Source organism: Nicotiana tabacum, chromosome 4, assembly GCF_000715075.1.
Source record: "Nicotiana tabacum cultivar K326 chromosome 4, ASM71507v2, whole genome shotgun sequence".
In the NCBI taxonomy this organism is placed as follows: Eukaryota; Viridiplantae; Streptophyta; class Magnoliopsida; order Solanales; family Solanaceae; genus Nicotiana; species Nicotiana tabacum.
Window position 1 is genome coordinate 109,987,091 of NC_134083.1, and position 23,502 is coordinate 110,010,592.

At 35.1% G+C, this 23,502-nt stretch overlaps 1 protein-coding gene across 1 annotated transcript; it reads right to left on the reverse strand.

Annotated features, from left to right (window-relative positions):
* Positions 1-1,538: 1,538 nt before the first annotated feature.
* On the reverse strand, positions 1,539-6,719 carry LOC107764282 (uncharacterized). The gene is made up of 5 exons (XM_016582836.2): positions 5,287-6,719; positions 4,378-4,457; positions 2,258-2,522; positions 1,888-2,169; positions 1,539-1,791 (listed from the first exon to the last, which is right to left on the reverse strand). The coding sequence occupies exons 1-4, from the start codon at positions 6,047-6,049 to the stop codon at positions 1,898-1,900; spliced, it is 1,380 nt and encodes a 459-aa protein (XP_016438322.2). The 5' UTR covers positions 6,050-6,719; the 3' UTR covers positions 1,539-1,791; positions 1,888-1,897.
* Between the last annotated feature and the right edge of the window lie 16,783 nt (positions 6,720-23,502).

The window sequence follows — 23,502 nt, forward strand, 5'->3', positions numbered from 1 at the left end:
AATTTGATCCTGAAATAATACAATAATCGAAGAAATGTATAATACTTAGCCTTGAAATATAGATGAAAACAGCATAGATGACAATTCTGAGAACAGTTTTTTCGGGCACAGCGATGATGAGATCAAAAAGCAAGAAAGTAAAATTGTATAAAGCTTTGTATAGAATAGAGTATAAGTTTTGCCAGGAAATTCAAGTCTTTTACAATGATAAATGAGCTCACTATTTATAGTTATGTCTAGGGAAGGAGGTCCTAGGATCGTGCCCTCCTTTAATGTCAATTATGAGAGTCATTGATGAAAACATAAAGGTGAACATAAATGACGAATTCTCTGTAACGGACCGTCGCTCTTAATGCTGCAGAATATTCCCTATTAAATGCTACTAGGCGCAGAGCATTTAACACACCTTTATGAACGTTATCTTTTCCGGTGACAAGCGGAATGGCTGCGTTCGGTCTTCGGCCATCCCTGTCTTGGGTTCTACGTGTCCTCCCTTTAGATGACCACGTGTTATATCATATTTCACCCTATATATATATATATATATATATATATATATATATATATATATATATATATATATATAGTGTGTGTGTGTGTGTGTGTGTTTGGTATATTAACGATATATACTAGTACATTTAATTATATGTCTATATTTCTACATGTTACGTTTGAAGTTTGGATTTGGCATTTACCCAATTGAAGAGAAGAAGTGTAAGTTTAAATAGTTAACACAATCTTAAAATTAATTAAATTTTCAAACCTTGCATAGAAAACGGCAGAATAATTGACATGCAGTTCTGTAAAAAATTTAACACAATCTTAAAATTAATTAAATTTTCAAACCTTGCTATTGAAAACGGCAGAATAACTGACATGCAGTTCTGTAAAAAATTAAAAGAAAGTAGATTTCTCAATTAAATCCTCTTTTTCTCTTTATTTTTGCTATGTTTTTTCATGTTTCTACTTCTCTTCTGCCTTCTAGTTCGAGGTTGTCCTTGATTTTGCTCTTCTTCTGATTGTTTTTGTGAAAAGATGGCGGCTTGAGAAATTGTGGTGGAAATGATGCAGAGAGATGATCTAGTTGAGCCTTTTTTATGCATTTTGACCTACACAGAATATATGGGACGAAGAAAAGGGGATAAACGCGTGTGATATACAGTAATATCTTTTGCTGAAGGAATTTGGGGGAAATTGATAGTGATAGATACTTTAGGTGAGAGAGAATGAGAAAGAGAAATCTTTTAACTGGGAGGGAATCTCAAGGGAGAGATTTTAGGATATGAAAAGTTGTACATAATTTAATTAAAAAGGTAAGATTTTAAAATAAATTGTACTAAAAGTAATTTTGTAAAAGCAGTTGTAGAAAATATAAATAAGTCTTTAAAATTAAAATGTTGTATTCTATGTAAATTCCTCCATTTCGTTTTCATTTTTAGAGTGCTACCTCTAGTACCTGTTTTCGTGATTTAGCTTCCTATATTCATCCATCAAATATCTAGAACTAGAACAAAAAAGAAAAAAAAAGAACTGTCACATTGTAATAACAGCAAAGCTGAACTTCTGGAACAATTGGAAAAGAGAATTCTCTATACAAGCACAAGATTTCGTAAAACAAAGAAAGGAATTGGTAAAACATTGGCTCACCTTCAACTCACTATTACGTCCATCATCCTTCTAAGTAAGAATCGTGTGAGAATTTGTGTTTTCAGGGAACAATAAGACACATCAACTAAAATGTCAATGTTGCGCATGCGGTGATATGACCAGCTTGAAGTGTGCATATATTTCCTGAAAGAAGAAATTGTACCAAGCCAGAGTTATTTAACAAAACTGATTCTGTTTCATGTTGGAGAAAGATATGAAGGAAGAAGCAGATTAGCCTACCAATTTCATCTCAGTATAGCCTCAAGTAACCTCCCTTTTCATTTCTTTCCCTAACTCCTGTACTTCTTCTAAGGAAGGATCTCCGGTTGAGAGACCAACTTCTTTTCATGTCTCGCCTTCTCTTCCAAGCTACTACGTGACTATAAAGCGCGGGAAAAAGGAAGCAAAGGAGAACCAACAGTAGCAGAGCCACACAGAGCAACATAACATTGCGGAACCCCTCTTTCAACTCAGGTTCTCTTTGATTGGTCCAAGGAACTCCTCCAACATTCATCCCAAACACTAGCATAGCAGACAAATAAGTGATCTCAAACTATGAAATGATAAAACATGACTTGGAATTATGAAAGAAGTTCCTTAAGAAGTTCACCTCCGGTTACTACTGACAAGGGAAGAAAGACGATGGAGAGGAAGGAAAGGTAGTAAAGTTTTTTATTTATCTGCTCAGACTGCCAACTGTCAAGACCCGCCTGAATTGCTGTTACACGATTGGCGATAAACCCAACATTCTCCTTTAGTCTTCTCAGTCGACCAATTAACTCTTCAAGTGAATTGATGTCATCGCTGGCAAACCAACCTTTTGAAGAACATTTCTCCTTCACTCGCGGAAATACTTGCTCACCATGTGCAATCACCTGCAACAAGAGTGATTAAGATCAAATCTATCTCTAGAATCTAAACTATACATCTGAAATCTCAGGAAAAGGAGAAGTTGTAGATATAGCATAAGGAAGCTGCTATTTATACGACCAAAATGGGCAAGGTATTCTCAATAAACTATTGCCTTCCATAATGGGGACTAAATTTAGAAAACCACAAGAAAGCCAGGAAAAGTGAGAAGATAACAGCTCAGGCTTGGTAACCAACAGAAGTCATTGGCTCATTGAAAGATGCCGGTGTCATGTGTCACACACACACACACACACACACACATATATATATATATATATATATTGTGATGGGAATAATGTACTTTAGGCTGGTTCTGCAGCTTGTGGAGGTTACCAACCTCTTTTTTTTTTTTTGGACAAGGAAAAGGACAAACTAAACCTAAGCCAGCACCCTTTCAGGAAGCCAATCCAGCCTTTTTGTTTGTGCTTGTCGATCTTTATGTCGACTAACATTTCCCCTTAATCCATTCACTGCACACTTTTCCCCTTACACTTAGTAGCTTTTCCCTCCCCTAAATGGTCATAGAAGTTCCCTCTATGAACTCGCTCTGCAACTCTTCTTTCTCAATTTACTTCATTCTTCTTCATTTGAAGTTTTTTCTTCCTAAATTGTTTTAGTGCATGTGTTTGTGATGCTCCTTTCTGTTCCCTCCCCCAACCCCAGGGAGTTAATGATTAGAAAGCAAACCACTCCACCTATATGCATTAAAGAAGATATATAAAACTGGTTATATACAAGTCATGCATATTGTTTTTTTTTTTTTGCCCAGACCTTGTTCTTCGTTATAGGATAAAGTCAAGGATGTCATTTTTCTCTTCCCCCTTACCTCAATTAAGTATAAGGCCACTTAGGTAATAAATCAGTGCAGTATGCCGCTCCGCCAAGCAAGGAGTGTCAAGCACAGAGCAAAAAGAAACCAAATTTAATATCATGAGGGTACGTTACCTTTTTGTTGCGACAACTACCAACCCCGAACTCTTGCCCTAGTGGCATGGAGAGGACTCTCTCGACCACTATGAACAAGATTTGCCGGTTTTGTGCCACTTAATTATTTTCTGATTCATCTTGCAATGTTAATGTTTCTGTACTTGGATCTTCTTTCATTTGATTGGGTTTGATCAATATGTAAGGAGACGGCGGAATTGAAAAAGTAATAAAAAGAAATGGAGCAGCGAGAACATAACATACAACAAAACCTATGTTTTGAATTGAACTGCAGCAAGGGCGTCTAGTTATACAGAATATTTGTTGAGAGATGAAACTGATAACAAACAAACCTACCTCTTTTACTACTCCTCATCTATTTCTTACCCTAGACTTTTATCAAGTACTAGTGCTTTACATGGTGTGTCATGTCTTTCTTCTGTCACTTGAACATCAATCACTTTTCCATCGAAGGTTAAACAACCTGACAACTTTCCTTATCCCCTCCATCCATCTACATTCACTAGGCAGCATCACCATGCAATTAAATTTAATTGTTTAATCACAGATTTCTTAAAAGTGGGGCGACCAAAGAAGAAGAACAACATCCATGAAGGAACTAAAGAATCTTAGCACAAAGCAAAAATCAGTAGGAAAACAGAGAGGATCAGATTAAACCAATCCCAAACTTAAATGTTCCTCAATAATTGTTAAATTTAACAAAAATGGAGAACATTTTGTGCTAGTTAAAAGATATAACCCTCTTTTTAGTCATAACTACATCCTCATTCTTTCTAAATTTAAAAAAGGAAGAAACAATTTTGTTCAGTGAAGGAAAACAGAAAAAAGAACTAATCTTTCCCCTTTGTCAGATCCACAGGAATGAACAACTACCTGGAGGAGGCGCTGCAGGTCAAGATGCATCTTTGGAAATCTTCTATCGTCCAGCAATTGTTTCTTCAAAGCAAAACCACCTGCAGCCAAAGCAGAAAAAAATCATTCATTCAAACAATCAACAACGAACTCCAAGAAAATTAATAAAAGGAAGATGGTTTCAGGAATTAAATAAATGAGTATTTGTTTTCTTCATAAAGCAGCACCAACCACTAAAATCAAAGGAAAAAATGTAATGCATTGCAGTGAGAGAGTAAAATCAAGAAGTAATTTCATGAGTGATTTTAGCACTAAACAATTATAGGAAGTAATGGGGATATTTCCTAGTCACCTTTTGTTGGTATGGTAACCCCAGGTCCACCCAAACCTTTTGCACTCAGGAAACTGAGCAGTGGGCAGTGGCTCATTCCTATTTTTTCTCCTTTGGTGAGTCGAACCACCAACCTTGATTGGAGGATGGAGAGTCTTTACGCTATCCCTCAAAATGTAATTCAGGAAATCTTCTTTATCTTTTTAGTATTACTAAATAGTTATTATTCTAGCCTGCTGACCCAAACGTAAAGGCCGACTAATGAGATGTCTATTTTGATCTGAGTTTATGTACTCCTACTACGCATATGAATGTGCAAGTAGCCTGCAAATAGAATTAGTATGAGGGTTTAAGCTTGAAACAAGGATTCCTTCAACAAGTAAAACATGAACTGTCCATCAAACTGTATCATCAATCATGAGGACTGCCATCACGAATTGACAATGTTGTCAGGTTGCAAACATTCCATGAACCTTATGTGATGGAATGTATTTTCCATCTCCAAAACCAGAACAAAATGATTGTTTAATATTACACAATAGGAAACACAAAATCACAACAATTGATTTCCCAGTTTAACATTTATAAGGAAAATATACCTTTGTCCAATTCCAGCTCCATTGAATCCAACTCAATCTCCAGCTTCGTCAAAACATCTTGAAGGTGATCCACATGAGTGTCTATGATGTGAACAACCAGATTTGAAAGAGATTTAGGTACAGGATTATCAGCTTCTTCGGAATGATTCATCATCAACAGAAAATCAAGAACATGCTCCCTGATAACAGTCCCACCCCTTTCTTTCAACTCAACACCACCAGATCTTGGACTTTCCACAATGGGAACCTCTGAGAGAAGAGACTCATTTACTGGGGAGAAACCCAATCTTGGAACACGGCCTAGTGACACCGTGATCACAGAATTCTCGGTAACTCTTGCTGCAATTCTAAATGTAAATTTACTGGATGCAGGGCCGGGTGAATTAACTCGAAACACAAGAGCCCCATCAACATGCCCACAAAAAGGTCCATTGCTAACAAGTGACAAAATGTCTTGGAGCTTCAGAGGGGGACAGAGTACATCAATAAGATACTGTGCAGATTGTGAGAGTCTCTGGTTCCACTTTGGTAGCTCAACGTGGTACCAACAGAATTCCTTGCCTCTACCCTCTGTTAAATCCCATTCCTTATTAAAATAATTCCCTTCTCCATCAAAAATATAAGCTTTTTGCCTCATAGCACCAGACAAACGGGAGTTATGGTAAGAGATGTCCCTAATATGTGCTCGTGAGGTCGGTTCTCTATCCATTTCCTCTTCTTCTCCCTCTCCCTCTACATTTTGATCTTCGCGACTAACTTCCATCACTCCTCAGCCAACTTTTAAATCCAGCAAAACAATAAAGTAACCCTCAATAACCTAAAGGCTATTTCAATATGGATATCTACTTAAATTCCCAGATATTTCCCACTTTTATATATTCCCCAGAAACAAATTTCGGGCACAAAGAACTAAACCAACAATAATGACCCAAATCAAGATAGGCAGAAATGTAGAGAATTCATGGAAACAGCATTATCAGCATTTTCCCCCAAAAAATAGGCTAAGCGCATTCACATTTTCCCTTCAAGGAATTCATGCTCATAATAATTCGATCTCATCACATGCTAACTGATAAGAATAAGCACATTTCAAAAGACACGCGGATTAACAGAATTAAAACCCGACTAAAACATATTCAAAGACCAGCAAAAATATAAATCTGTTCCCTGCCAACCGCGAAGAGAGCAACAATGGAATAACAACAAACAACACAAGACAACTCAACTACGCCTAAGCTCCAACTAATTGGAGTCGGCAATATTCATTCCGCTCCATTTGGACCCGTTTCATGCCAATACAAACAATCAGGAAATGAAAGAAAAAATTAACGGAGAAAACGAGAAAGGATCAATTGCTCAGATCAATAGCTTTTCAACATGTTGGGAAGTTTCTTTGAAGGTTCTTGTTCTTCCGTTGAATATGTTATGTTTTTAACATTGTTTTTGTTTATTTTAATTTTAAAGAAGAAGTCTGGTCCACCAAGTAAACACTCGTCGCACTTCCGCTCATGTTCCGTTTGTTTGTTTTTTCTACAAGAGACATCCGAAAATGTTTGTTCCCACTCATTACTCAACGGTGACATTCAATATGCCTTACATTAAAGCAGAAAAGAAGGTAAGTAAAAGGATAAAAAGGAATACCGCATTTCTAGGTGTTCTATAAAACCTCTGAAGTTTCTGCATTTATCTTAATTTTGGAATCGATAATAAATGCTAGTCCGGTAAACACGTAATTGTTTAATTGGGTGAATGCAAACTATTGAGGAATCTCTAGATAAAAAGGATAATTTGATATTTATATATCATGATTAATAAGCCGGGAAAATTTTCAAATTTTGATCGTAAACTTTGCGAAATGGTTAAAATTTGCCTTCAATAAATATTTACTTGGGATCAAATATATTCTGATGTTACAATAATGGTCCAAATATGTCCTTATTCACTAACAGTAAAAGCTTCACAGCATGTGTGCCAAATTTGCACCTGAACTATACGAAATGGTTCAGATTTACCCCTGAACTTTTAACAAGAAGGTCATTGTTTTGGCAGCTGTAGACATTTAAAATTTATTGGATTTAAATTCATAAAATAATTTGAATTATAATTTAATTCAAGATATTTTAGTCCAAATAAATATTAGAAAAATTAACTAAATTAGCCGTCCATCTAATCTCTTAAACTAAAAATAGCTGGTGGATGTATAATATACATATAATTCATATATAACATATGTATAACTATACATAATTAATGTATAATCTATGTATACAGGCTAGAAAAAAGTAAACATTGATTATGGCCGGCTATTTGTGTAACAATCCCTAAATAGTATGGGATAATATAATTAGATTAATCATATACGTCCAATATGTATGGATTAGATAAATAAGTTCAAATCCATTTGGCTAACCCATTTAATTGGGCTACAAATGATTAATTGGGCTACAAATGATGAGCCCACTTCAGTAAGCCCAAGATGTCATTTTTCTAGAAGCCCAGTTTGGTGTCACGTGTTAAATGATGTGGCATGACAAGTCAAATGGGAGAGCCAATAGGATCATGCCGCATGTGGGCCGGTCCCGGGCCTAAACGGGCCAAGTAGGCCGGTCCCAACGGTCCCGGACCGGGCCCAAATTAAACGGGTCAAACGGGCCCGGGCATAAACGGGCTTTTTCTAAGGACCGGCCCGGGACCGGGACCGAGATCGTTTGGTTCCGGGCTAAACCGTTCCGGACAGCGGGCTAAGTGGGCCCAATATTTATTTATTTATTTAAAATAAATAAATAGATATTAGAGACAAAAGGATGTTAAAATAAATATCTAAGATGTATAGATATTCGAATATATATAGTATATAAGATGTATATATAGTATATCGATATAAGATGTATATATATATATTCACTATTTTTGTGGGGTCCAGCTGTTTCACTGTGCTGGTATCTTTTCCGCTTCTTTCATTTTGTGGATGAATTCTTCTGTATCATTTAAGTCTTCTTCAGATAATATTCTTTCTGCTTCAATGGGCTGAGAATCTTCAGCAATATCATCGTTGCTTGTTTACACTCTTATTCTTACTATATTAGAACACTTCAATGGTAGATTTACCAACCAGAATGAGACTGTTCGTACTCTCCTTAATAGCCTTAGATGTAAGACTTTAAGTGAGTTTAGGTGGTATAAAGACACCTTTATGAGTAGAGTGATGGAACTACCTGAAAATAAGCTTGAACATTGGAAAGCTAAGTTCATAGATGGCCTTCCCTCTTTATTTGCCGAAAGAGTTAGAAAGGTTTTAAGAGGTAGTTATGGGGAAATTCCATACACAGACTATACCTATGGTAAGTTAATAGGAATTTGCACACATGAAGGATTAAACCTGTGCAATGAATTAAGATTGTCCAGACAGCTTAAGATGGATAAGCTTAAGGAAAGAAACCAATTAGGAGACTTTTGCACCCAGTTCGGTTTACCCGAGACTTCTACTCATAAAAAGAAGAAACATAAGTATCATAGATACCCAAACCAAGACAGTCCTTATAAGAAAAAGAGATCTAGATATAGATCCAAAGAAGAACGAGAAGCTAAGAAAGCCCATCGCAAGGCTACTAGATTTACCAAAAATAGGTCTAAGAGAGATCTAGCTGATATTAAGTGTTATAAGTGTGGTAAATTTGGCCATATAGCTCCGAATTGTAAGCTTCAAAAGCTGAAAACCTTAGGAATGAAAACTAATACGTCTTACAGCGGTTCCGAAATTTACGAATGGAATCTTGATGGATTTATACTCATAAAAAGAAGTATCATAGATACCCAAACCAAGACAGTCCTTATAAGAGAAAGAGATCTAGATATAGATCCAAAGAAGAACGAGAAGCTAAGAAAGCCCATCGCAAGGCTACTAGATTTACCAAAAATAGGTCTAAGAGAGATCTAGCTGATATTAAGTGTTATAAGTGTGGTAAATTTGGCCATATAGCTCCGAATTGTAAGCTTCAAAAGCTGAAAACCTTAGGAATTGTAAACTAATACGTCTTACAGCGGTTCCGAAATTTACGAATGGAATCTTGATGGATTGACTGATAGACAATTAACTATTCTTGTGCATAGAATGCTTATGTATGTAACTATCTGTAAAAGTATAAAAAATACAGATAGAAATATTTGCAGAATGATTGTTGCAGGTTTTACTGGCCAACTTCGTGGCTGGTGGGACAATTATTTGACTATCGATGAAAGGGCAATGGTTATTAATGCCAAAGCCACTGAGGATGGAATTGATAACTTAGGCATGGCTCTAGTAGCAAATAAAGAAGATGCCCTTTTAACTCCTTTATCGGGCTGAGGTTCACGGCTGGCTAGACGAAGCCACTAAGGCAAAGCCAATGAGAGCAGTGTTATATCAGACTGTACCAACCATCTTGACACCAAGTCAAAACTCTATATATAAAACTCATTTATATTTTAATAGATGCCGTCGCTTTCATGGTGTATATAGGAGAGAAGTTAGATACTCAACATAGATATGATGTCTCTTAGCCGGACATCGTCACGGCCAGAGAGGAGAGACTAGAAGAAAAGCTAACTAAGAAAGATAGAAAATATGTACCTTGTGGCCAAGAAGCAAGGCCCTGAAGATGAAGAACTGAAAACTTTTATTTACTTGTTCTTCTATTACAGGCTACCAGCTACAAACTTCAAACTATCAACTAACTCTTTACTTACAGTTTAGAGAGAGAGAGAGAGAGGGTCTCGACTTCTACCTCTGAAGAATGAACGAATGAATTCTATAAATAGAAAAAGAAAAGGAATCTATGAACAGTAAAAAGTGGGTCCCGTGGGTCCCTATTATAGTGTTTCTACTGTTGAAACAGTGTATCTACTGTTGATGAACAGTGTATCTACTGTTTGAGTAGGGTCCGGCGGCTTCACTGTTGCTGTGGGTCCGGCGGCTTCACTGTTTTTGTGGGGTCCAGCTGTTTCACTGTGCTGATCTCTTTTCCGCTTCTTTCATTTTGCGGATGAATTCTTCTGTATCATTTAAGTCTTCTTCAGATAATATTCTTTCTGCTTCAATGGGCTGAGAATCTTCAGCGATATCATCGTTGCTTGTTTCACTCTGCATTGATGTATCTGATTTTTCATATTGATTAATGGAATGAAGTAAATTTCTTTTGACCTCTTCCAAGTATTTATTAATCATCTCTGCTTTATCTCCTTCTTGAAAGGAGATTCTTCTGGCAATATGCCTTACTGAACTGTCATCAATTACCTCTTTCTGAGGTTTGCTGGAATATTCTTGGATTTTTATCTCGATTGAATCCAAGAGTTCTTGACCATATAAGGTCTTTATTTTGGGATCCTTCTTCATTAACTTGTCCCAAAAATTGTTGTAAAAAGTCCTGTATAAGCATGGGACTTGTTCTTCGGTGAATCCGACTTCTGGATTCCATTTGTGTATCCAGGGAATAGAAAATTCCAGAAAGAAATAAATCTGGTTGATTTTGTCTGGGTAGCAGATATGATCTGCGTGATATAAATTGTTTATAAAAGGAGAAATTTTTATCCATTCTTTGTATAACATGAGAAATGGATTAGGTAAAATTTTTATTGTTGGACCGTGGTATGACCACCAATTTAGAAACCAGTTAGGAATTGGCTCTGCAAATATCTTTGCACATACTTTAATAAACCAAGTATGTTTGTCTTTGTCATTGTTGTAGTATAATACTTTATCAAATGCTTGGATATAATCCCAATAAGTAAAATTCATTTTATTTTTGTTAAGGCTTATCTGTCTTTCCTTCATTGTGGATATACCCCAGTCTTCAACAGATATAATCTGTTTAATTATAATCTTCGAGAAGTTATAAACGTTCTCGTCTGTGCTATACCCAGAAAAGTGCTAAAACTCTGCACTGCCAGTACTGGTTAGTATTGTTTCATAGTAGGAACGGGTTTTGTATGACTCACCCGGATAATATAACCCATTTATTAAATACCTTTGGAATATCTTCCACGGTTCTTCTTTTCTCTGAATGTCAGAGTTTTCTAAGAGAAATATCATTTCTCTTTTCGACACTTTCTCGTATGACTTGATATCATCATTGTCATCTTTAGTAATGGAAGCAAAAGTATCACTTTGCTTAACAGAAGTATCTTTCTGTTTTTGAGCAGTCAAATATGCCTGCAAATGTGCGTATAATGGATTGTCTTCTGGAATATCTTCCAGATGGACGGATGGTCCGATCGATGCTTCTTCTCGGAGAGATATCCTCTCATTGACTAAACTTCTTCTTCCCATTTGTATAACTGGGGAGTTTGATGAGGATCCGTATGACGATCCTGAAGGTGATGACCTTCCTTTGGATTGTGGGGATGATCTTCCCCAACCTCTACCTCTTCCCCTACCCCAGGGGGGTTCCATCCTGTAAATATTCACGAGATAAGAAATCTGGCAGAGAATTATCAATTCCCTTTTTATATTGTATTTCAAAATCAAAAGGGGCTAATTGAGTCTGCCATCTTGCAAATATCATTTTCGAAGCATCATGTTTAAAATCTTTGTTAAACATATATTTAACAGATTGTGCGTCAGTTTTTATCAAAAACTTTTGATTGTATAAGTCGTCTTGAAATTTTAAAACACATTTTACTATGGTTAACATTTCATGTGCCACAGTAGCGTATTTTCTATGGGCTTCAGACCATTTACCAGAGTAGAATCTAATCAGATATTCATGTTTATCATTGGGATTTATCTGTTTCAAAATCCCTCTGTAACCAATATTAGACGCAGCAGTCTCTATAATCTTTTGCCATGCAGGATTAGCAAGGGTTAAGCAAGGTAAAGATTTAACACGTTGCTTAATATTTTTGACCAAAGTAGTGTGACTATCAGTCCAAGGATTTTTATAATTCTTTTTTAGCCTATCATATAAGGGGGCTAAATCACGTGACAGATCTTTATAAAAAGGCGAAATATAATTTAAACTTCCCAAAAATCTTTGTAACTGAGTTCTATCAGTAATAACATCGGGAAATTTTGAGGCAAAATCAATCGATCTTTGAATAGGAGTAATCTTTCCTTGACAAATATAATGTCCTAAGAATCGAATGTTAGTTTGGAATAAACTCATTTTTTGTTTTGAGATTACCAAACCATTTTGTATAACAATTCTTTTGAAAATATCTAAATGCTTAATATGCATTTCAAGTGTTTTGGAAAATACCAAAATGTCATCGATATAAACAATGACGAAGTCTAGATAGGGGTTGAAAATATCATTCATAATTTTTTGGAATTCTGAAGGGGCATTTTTCAAACCAAAAGGCATAACATTCCATTCATATTGCCCAAATGGAACATTAAAAGCAGTCCTATAAGTATGCTCTTTAAATATTTGAATCTGCCAATATCCAGATTTTAAATCAAATTTTGAAAATATATTGGCGTCATATAATCTAGACAATAAATCTCTTTTATTAGGAATAGGATACCTAACCCACTTCAAATATTTATTCAAGGGCTTATAATTTATGACTAGTCTAGGAACACCACGTTCCTTTTCAGCTGCGTTAGTAACATAAAAGGTTGTACATGACCAAGAAGATTTTGAGGGTTTTATCAAACCCTTTGATAGCAAACTATCAATCTCTTTTTTGCAAAATTCTACTAATTCTGCGTTCATCTGACAAGGTCGAGATTTAGTAGGAATATCATCCTCAGAGAAATTGTCTCCATATGGAAGAGTGACAATATGCTTTTTTCGATTCCAAAAAGCACTAGGATGCTCAGCACAAATATCAATAGCAATTTGCTCAGAAATCAATTTGATTTTATCTTGTACTTTATTAGAATTTAAAGTGTCAAATATATTCATACTAAACAATTCTAATTATAAAGAATCAACATGTTTTTGCTTCATATCAATTAAAGCATTAATATCTCTAGTTACTGGATCTGTAACAAAAGTATAACTTATCTCTTTATCCTTATAGGTAGCAGTAAAACCTTTCGAGTCTATGCTAGTAAAAGGATAAACGGCGTTAATAAACGGTGTTCCAAGTATAATTGGAGGGTATAACTGGTTTTTTACCAAGAAAAAGAAGTGAGAAATACAGACTTTATTCTGACAAATACCCGTATTAGGAAGTTTATACTTTATATCTAAAGCATGTCCGGATGCAGATCTAACCATATGAGTAGTTTTTTGAAAATATTTCGTAGGTACTAAACCTTCTTGAATGCAGCTAACATCTGCTCCACTATCAATCATGGCAATGTTTGTAATTGAAAAACTATTATCAATGAGAATAGTACATTTGATATACCATTTATGAGCAGTAATAATTTGCATCATCCCTAAAAACATATCATGTTTAGGATTAAAACTAATAGGTTTTTCTTCAATATCATTTTCAAAAATACCTTTGTTTTTATCATTAGATTTCTCAGTTGGAGAATTGATTTTCTCAATCTGAATAATCCTATGATCACAAATCATTTGATTTTATTTAAGAGATTTGATCTCTCGTTTCAAGTTTTCAACTTCAATTTTTAAATCATCGAAAGAAGAATCTCTTGCTGGAGTTGCATTTTTGTTTAACAAACGGTTATTAACCTCTAGTAAAGAATAAGGCGGGGAATATTCAAATTCTTTTTCAAAAGGTTTTGCAAAATTAGAACTTGAATTAGAACTTGAACTAGCAGCCAAATTAATAATTTTTTCACGAAATTTTTCATCAGTAACTTCTTTTAAAAGTTCTATTACATTATCAGATGTAATAGTTTTCATATTCAAATTTTCAAATTGTGATTGTAATTTATAAAATTCATCATCACAAGCACATGTATCACCTTTGCAAGTTGTACAAGTATTATCAACATTTTTATCACTATCAGATAAATCAAGTAAATCAATTTCAGCTTCAGATTCTGATTCAGAATAATAATCAGATTCTGATCCAGAAGTGTATAACAAACCATAAACCTTATCACGTAGTTCATCGTCTAGTCCTAAAGTTTTCGGCTTTTGAAGCTTGCAATTCAGGGCTATATGGCCAAATTTACCACACTTATAACACTTAATGTCGGCTAGATCTCTCTTAGACCTATTTTTGGTAAATCTAGTAGCCTTACGATGGGCTTTCTTAGCTTCTTGTTCTTCTTTGGATCTATATCTAGATCTCTTTCTTCTATAAGGACTGTCTTAGTTGGGGTATCTATGATACTTATCTTTCTTCTTCTTATGAGTAGAAGTCTCGGGTAAACCGAACTGGGTGCAAAAGTCCCCTAACTGGTTCCTTTCCTTAAGCTTATCCATCTTAAGCTGTCTGGACAATCTTAATTCATTGTACAGGTTTAACCCTTCCTGTGTGCAAATTCCTATCAATTTACCATAGGTATAGTCTCTGTATGGAATTTCACCATAACTACCTCTTAAAATCTTTCTAACTCTTTCAGCAAATAAAGAGGGAAGGCCATCTATGAACTTAGCTTTCCAATGTTCAAGCTTATTTTCTGGTAGTTCCATCACTCTACTCATAAAGGTGTCTTTATACCACCTAAACTCACTTAAGGTCTTACATCTAAGGCTATTAAGGAGAGTACGGACAGTCTCATTCTGATTGATAAATCTACCATTAAAGTGTTCTAAAATAGTAAGAATAAGGGTATAAACGACATCTTCTCTATTTGTCACTAGGGCCATGCCTAAGTTATCAAGTCCTTCGTCAATGGCTTTAGCGTTAATAACCATTGCCCTTTCGTCGACAGTCAAATAATTATCCCACCAGCCACGAAGTTGGCCAGTAAAACCTGCAACAATCATTCTGCAAATATTCCTATCTGTATTCTTCACACTTTTACAGATAGTTGCATACATAAGCATTCTATGTACTAGAATAGTTAACTGCCTATCAGTCAAACCATCAAGATTTCATTCGTAAATTTCGGAACCACTGTAAGACGTATTAGTCTGATTCCAATCACGTTCCTCTCTTAAAACATCTTGAGGAGTAGGACGATTGTAATAATAAGTCTGCATTCTAGGTTTATCAGCATATTTGCTATCAGTAAACTTACTATTCTTTTTGGGATAACTTTTGAGTTTATTAAACTCTAACAAAATATCATTTTTATAATCAAAAGTAGCATCCATTTTATCAGCAAAATCTTTTGATAAATCAATAGGTTTGATATTCAAATCGGATAACTTTTTATCAAGAAGTTCTTCTAAATCACCAAAAGATTTAAATTTAAAATTCTGAATATCAGGGGGTCTTTGAATATGAGTAAGAGCAATTTGAGGTTCTGATTTGCTTCCTGAAGAAGAGGCAATATCAGTCAAAATCTTTCCAGTACTCATATCCTTAATCAAGACTGTTAAATCATCAAGTTTAACTAATGTTTTCACCCAAAACTTTAACATATAAACTCAAATAATTATTTTGAGAAATTAATTTATTAATTTCTGTGATGCTGACTGCAGCAACATCTTCATCAATAAATTTTTGAAATGCAATAAAAGTAATACTTGTATTATTAGGTAAAACAAAAGGCGGTTGAGGAGGGTAAATGGCTTTAGTAATATTGCCATTCCCGTCTTTATAAGATCTTTCCAAAACTTTTATAAAAAGTGATAAATATGTGGTTATAAACCAAGGAACAAAATACATAATTTGATTATGTAAAGCACAAGTTTCATAAAACTTTTGGGAAATATTATTTAAATCCTCTTTACTATAAGTATCAAAAAACCAAGTTTTAAACTGGTTCCATTTATCAGTGAAAAATTCTTTTTGAATATAACCTCTAGCTTGTGACCCTGGAATAAAATCAATTTTGTGTGGAATCATTAAGTATCATTTGGGTCAAAATCCATTTCGGACGCAGAAGGAATATCCTTATCAGAAATATTATCATTATCCTGAACAATATTTGTCTTGGGGTTAATCTTAACCCTTTCAACTGGCTTATCACCTACTTTAGTAGAAATTGTGTGTAAAGATGCAGCACGATTTTCTAGCTGGTCCATAGACTGGTTCAACAGGAGAAATGTGTTGAATATCAGGCAACAGTCTACGACTAGTAAATGAATGTCTATTATAATTAGAACTAATAGTAGGCAACAGTCTATTATTAGAAACTGACTGTCTACTATAAGTGAAACTATTATCGTCAAACTGAATGCAAATCCTACCATCCGAATTTTGAGTAATATGAGAATACTCAGTATTACTGATAGCATCAGTTATCTGACTGGGGGATATAACCGAATCCAAAGTCCATGTGGTTAGAAAATTAATTTCTTCCCACTTAATAGGTCTCCTCGTGGTGACCTTAAACTTTGCAAAATTCGTTTTCACTAGAATAGTCTGATCAGATGTATCATATAATTTACATCTGGGGTTTAACGTAGATAGTAATTTAAAATAAATTCTATACGATAAACATATCAGTTCAGAACCAGGCGCATAATTATAACCATGCGTTTTCACATTTAATGTTAATGCATCAAGTATATTAACATCAGATAAAGATAATTACAAATTGGGTTGAGTATTAAAATATACTGGGCCATAGGCGACAGTAGATTCAATAGAACCCGTCAGAGACTGTCTAAAATTCAAATTTCTGGCATCTCTGAGAGCAGCCAAAAATGTCTCTGGCAACCCTTTAAGGGTTAAAGGTTTAAAAGCAATTTTAACCATACCAATATGCAAATAATTATACTGGTGTTTATAAACATCTATATCATGCTTGTTTAACAAACGAATAGTCTGTTCAGACGAATTCAAAGCTAAAGATTGCTCAGTTGTTTTAACAAGTTGTTTAGAAGAGAGTTTATCAAACCATCCATAATCATAGATTGTTCTAATAGGGACTTTAGGAATAGTCCATTTGTTTAACAAATCAAGGTTTTGAGGTATATCTACCTCTTCCAACCTAGTATTTTTCATACTAGTTTCTCCTAAATCCATATTTCAGAAACATATCTATGTCGAATATTTCATATCTATCTTATATATACCATGAAAGTACCTAGGCTCTGATACCATTTTAACAGGATCAAGTGGCGGGCGGTAATCCGCCATGCCTTCTCAATTAAATTAAAACAGAAATCACCGTTTGACCGGAAACTGGACTTGTTTCACACCTCACATCTGGCTTTTATATGCCTGGAAGGTTTCCACCAGTTAAAGATTTCTATTTTAACATATTTGAGAATTCTTAATCTAGCTAATTCAGTACCCTTATATTTAAAGACTGGCGGTAATCCGCACAATCATTAAGGATAAGAATTGAAATATACTTGAATTTTATATATAGTTTAATGACTGTATGGTATATCTTAAGATGTATATATAGTATATTTTAAGATGTATACTATGTATATAATATAGTATATATATATTTTAAGATGTATATATAGTATATAAATCGAATATAGTTTATATATCTTTATTATTATTTTTTTTCTCTAACTTCTATAAAAAAAAATTAAAAATACAAAGTTTCTGTTGGGCCCGTTTGGGCCCGGGACCGGCCCACTAAACCCGGGACCGTTAGTTCGTGGTCCCGGTCCCGAGCCGGTTCCAGCAATAAGCCCGCGAAACCCGGGACCGTTTTGGACCGGACCGCATAGGACCGGCCCACTTAGGATCCGGTCCGCGAAGCCCACTTAGGACCGGACCCGGCCCACTTGCCACCCTTAGATTAGAGGTTTCCACGCGCTAGCCAATTTTCGCACTAGTAACTAAAAAATAGCCAATATTTATAAAGTTATTAAAAAGTGATCATTATTTTGCTGAAATACGGAAAGTTCCAGCATAATATGCTGGATTATTGAGCTCTTACGTATAAACTTCCAGCATATTATGTTGTATTTCTAGCACATTATGAAATTCTAGAACATTATGCTGGAATCTCATATATAAAATTTTCGAACTCCAGCATATTATGCTGGAATTTTTTCGGATTTTTAAGGATGTTTTTGTTCAGATTTTATCTTTACATGAAAAAATGACTAAATTCTGATTACTTTTGAAATTGCGACTATTTTTCAATTACCGGTTGTAAATCTGGCTATTTTTTATTTTTTACCCACCTAAGGTGGTGAAAGCTCTCTATGTGGGTTATTAATAATAGAATTTCATTCATCCTAAATTTTTCTTTAGGTTTAATTTTTATATACTTATTGTGAAAAAAAAACTTTTATAATGTCCATTCACCTGAAATATAATATGTAATCATCCATATAAAGCGATATTATAAACTGAAAAATTATACATATTACTTGTTATAACAGATTAAAACACATTGGTAGTGCATAATTTTTCTTTGTGAATATATATCAATTAAACCTTCTCTAATGCCCAAGCAGAAAAATTTAAAGTCGGCACGACCTAATCTGATGTCACGCCCCAAACCTGGGGAGGAGTGGCTGGCACCCGGTGTTGTGCTGGCCCGAGCGAACCACTCTGTAAATCATGATCGTTCGACCAAAACTAGAACATACATAGGTCGAGTTAGCTGAACTCATTCCTTTTGTAACTATCTTGGGCCTGCATGGCCACAACTCATAATGTGCAACTGTAAGTAGTAAAACATTGTATCAATGAACCATCTTTCTTAAAACATGAATACATATAGGTCGTCAAGGCCTCTGACATACTGTACAAAATGAACCTCTGTCTACTAAGCCTCTAAGATTATTTGACATCAAATGGGACAGGATACCGGCCTACCTATAAATCTATAGCAAAACGTTGACACGATGACTTATAGACTTGGCTGCACTCCGAATAAAGTGGAGTCTTACCGATCCTTCGCCGAATGCTAACCTCGTCTACTACGAGGGCTCGTCCAACTGATTATCTATACCTGCAGGCATGAATTAAGTGTCCCCAATAAAAGGACGTCAGTACGAATAGTGTACCGAGTATGTAAGGCGGAACTGAAACATAACAATAAGTTAACATTAATTAAAGACATAAAAATCAACCTGAATCTCTGAAGTGCCATCGTATATACATACTTATTATACTTATATATATAATGCTTCTCTTTGAGACTCTTATCCATATATATCGTATGATGCATGACTGCCCAACTGATCAGTGGTAACTGCCCGACCGGCCGTAGCGCGGTGGTAAATACATGACTGCCCGACCGACCGTAGCTCGGTGGTAAATGTATAACTGCCCAACCGGCCGTAGCATGGTGGTAAATGCATAACTGCATGTATCATTATATTATAAACATTAACATCTTTATCAAATACCTCAATAGATACTTAGGAGCATACTTAGACATGCTTGAATATCATTTTACATGAATGAATAACATAGACATCCTTAACTGCTAAGAGTAGAACCACTTATGGAATAGCATTTCGTTTACGTATCGTAGCTTGGATCATGCCAAAAGAAAGAAGGGATAACATACCTGAACCGGTTCTCTTAGAATTTGCAATTCACGCTTTACAGAATCAACAACCAACGTTATTTATATTTGGTATGGAATTGTTTTGCTCTTTGAAGAACTCACGACCAACCACTCTCTATAAGAGATTCAATTGGGTTTTAAGACACACATGAATTCCTATTGAAGAAACGCGAAGCAAACTAATTGTAGTGAGATGGCAACTCACGATCAGCCCACTCCCTAAGATATTCAATTCAATTCTTGATCTTTAGTCCTTTATTACTAAGGAATAAGCATCTCACTAGTTGTAAGAAATCTTTAGTGGGTGTGGCCCACTTAGTGGATGACTAAGCCACTTTAAATCCTCCAAAATATGACATTTATACAACACTTAAGTGTCACTTTAATCTTATCCCATAATTTTTACCCCTTTTCCTTAATCAACTTATTAATCCCCCACTAATTCAATAATTAACCAATTATCCACATAATTAAATATCAAATTACTTAAAATATTACTCACTTTTAACACACTTTGTACACCTTACTATTATGGTCATGTGGTACCATATAAAATCAATGCATACATTATTATTTTATTAAAACATGTAAAAATACATATATTTTCTCAACTTCTAATTTTCCTAATCTCATATAAAGAGTACAAATTTTCGTACGCTTAATTCTTAAAATGGTAAAAGATAACCTTCTTTTCTTGTGAGAAAATAATTTCTATCTTTACAATAAAGAAAATCTCATAAACTTTCTCATATTATGCGTATAATTTAAAGCATATTCAAAAATAGTAATATTAATAACTATATAAAATCATATTTTTCAAACCTTTTTTTTACAAAAATATTCCATTCAAAATACCATATCAAATGTATATAACATCATCAAGGTTGTTAAACTTACGGGGTCTTACAATAACATAATCACAAATCCTTTATAATCTCGTGAATGGTCTTAATTCCTTCAAGCTCATATGGATTACTACGACTCATCCTAGTATTAAAGTACGGGATGTAACATCTAATCACTCTTACATTGTAAGATATAGCTCCAAATTATAAAGTAAACTTCACAAAAATATATCAACAAATAAAGTATTTAGGACAATTAGCCATAGAATATCATTTATCATTTTTTGCCAACAAAATATTACCATTTACATACAACATTAAAAGGACCCATAAAAATTTTCAATATGTGTGGTTGGAATTTATTTAAAATACATTTGCAGCGATGTATAAAATTTAATTAAGATTAGAATTACTTTGGATTAGTTTAGAGTCAAAATTCATAACTAAAATCGAGCTGGAAAAACTTCAATGCGAGACATGTGTATTCATTAATATTACACACATGTATAAATAGATATATAGAGGGATATACGGCAATACATGGGGAATACACAGATATACATGGTGGATATACATAAAAATATACAGCTCGTCTTCTCCCCTATTCTTCGTCTACATTGAATTTTGACTCTGAAATTTCACCCAAAACCAGATCAAATTAGCTTTAAATGGAGCTCCAATTTTAGTGTAAATATAACGACCTACTAGTTGTTTTGAGTATTAGAACCCCATTTCCCTATTTGATATTCCATGTATGTGTACTTTATGTTTTATGACATACGGGGATGGGTGATTTGGTTTTCATGGGATTCGGGAGTGATTTGGAACACTTAATTTTATTTTGGAAGCCTTAAGTTGGAAGAGTTTGACCTCTGAATCGTGATTTGAGGGTTAATTTAGACTTGGACATGCGTCCGTATTTGAATTTGGATGTTCCTAAAAGATTTTGATTCTATTTGTCGAAAGTTGAAAATTTGAAGATTTGAGAGTTCTTGAGTTTTATCGATAGTTGACTTAAGGTTATCAGACTCCGATTGTTGTTCCAGGACTTGGGATAGGTTCTTGTTATTGTATGGAACTTGTATGCAAAGTTTGGTTGAGATACGAAGTGGTTAGGCATGAATGGGACACTTGGTTGGAAGTTTAGAAGTTCTTGAACTTAAGAGAAGTTCAACTTGTGGTTTGATTTTTGATTCGTAGATGTGATAATCTTGAATGTGTTTGGAGGCTTTGGATTGGCCCGATTAGTGTTTATGGACTTATTGTATGATTGGACGAGGGTCCCGGGTGGCTCGAGTGAGAGTGGCTCGGGTGAGTTTCGAACCACCCGGAGCATGTTTAGAGTTGCAGATTTTGCTGGTGTTTGGTATGCTTCGCCATCGCGGAGGGTTATTTTAGAGCTGCGGGAAGTTGTTCGTCGCGTTCGTGATCGGGCAGTTGCATTCGCGATGAAGGAGTTGGGAACTGGGCGAAGGCTTTCGAGTTCGCTTAGCATTGGCAAAGCAGGGCAGGCAAGAAGGCATCGCGTTCGCTGGGGTGTTGTCCCATTCGTGCAAGTGTGGTAGGTGAGGCTTCACGATCATGAGGATGCTTCCTCGATCACAAAGGAGGAATTCTGGGTGAGGCCAATTTGTACTTCGCGAACGCACGGCTGGGGCCGCGTTCGCAAAGAGTACCCCTAGGTAGTTCATTTAAGTGGGAATTTCGGGATTTTAGCACATTCTCTCTTATTTTGAACCATAGACTTGGAGAGATGCAATTTTTCAAGGAGCTTTTCATACAAGACTAAAAAGTAAGTGATTTCTACTTATATTTTATTATATTTTAAGAATCTACATGGATTATTAACACCCAAAATATAGAATTTTGAGGTGAAATTTGGAATTTTGCCTAGAACTTAAGAGAGTGAAAATTGAGATTTTGAGCTATGGTTTGGACTTGGATTTGAAAACCAAACACATATTTAGACTCGTGGGGTTATGGGCAGTCGGATTTTACCCCTTGACTCGGGTTTTGACCATATGGGACTGAATTGACTTTTGTTGACTTTTTGGAAATTGATTAAAGATTGAAACTTTATTGTTTGAAATTGATTCCTGTGATGTTATTTGACTCTATTGAATATTATTTGGCTAGATTCTAGACCGTTGGAGGTGATTTCTAAAGGAAATGCGATTTTGGAAGGTGGATTGGGCTTGCTAAAGTAAGTGTCTTGCCTAACCTTATTGTGAGGGAATAAGCCTTAGGATATGACCTTGTTTGCTTAATTGTAATGTGTGAAAAGCGATATCTATATAAGGTGACGAGCGTATATGCGGGTGCTATATATGATTCATGAATGGATTAGACTTTAGGATTTTACTATACGTGTTTAGTTATATGCCTTCCATGATTCATGTTCTAATCAATTGTGTGACTATGTGGGCCACTCCTTACATGCTAGTATCCATGTTTAGGATTACTACTTTGTAATTGGCCAAGATGGGATATTTGAGAAATTGTTGTTATGCTTGATTTAGCCACAGTCATACTTTATATATTGAGCACGCATCTACACTTTTATTTACATGTCATTGTGTATCTTATTGATTATTTGTGAGCATATGCCTCTTTAAAGATGAAATGTTATTTCGGATTGTTATGATTATGGCATATTTGGACATGTTGAGCTGGTTGATTTAGCTACGACACGAGATTTCTATTGTGCAGTTATTGTGATATTATTATTGTTGTGGCACGAGATTTCTACCGTGCATTTGAAGGGACACTATCACTATTACAGCACGAGATCATTACTATGTAGTGTGTGGATATTGATCCATTCCCCTAAGGTCTCCCTTATGAGAAACATATGAGTTTCTGGTTGATTGTGATGTGGGACCCGATGTGATGAGTTTTTGTGCATAAAGGTGGAAGCTT

Bases quoted from the DNA above. Each gene is read 5' to 3' on its own strand.
- LOC107764282 (XM_016582836.2), bottom strand. From the start codon at position 6,049: ATGGAAGTTAGTCGCGAAGATCAAAATGTAGAGGGAGAGGGAGAAGAA. The intron at 2,523-4,377 runs GTAGTTGTTCAT...CTCTTGTTGCAG, and splicing joins ACCTGCAGCGCCTCCTCCAG to GTGATTGCACATGGTGAGCA. The intron at 2,170-2,257 runs GTGAACTTCTTA...CTGCTATGCTAG, and splicing joins CTTGTCAGTAGTAACCGGAG to TGTTTGGGATGAATGTTGGA.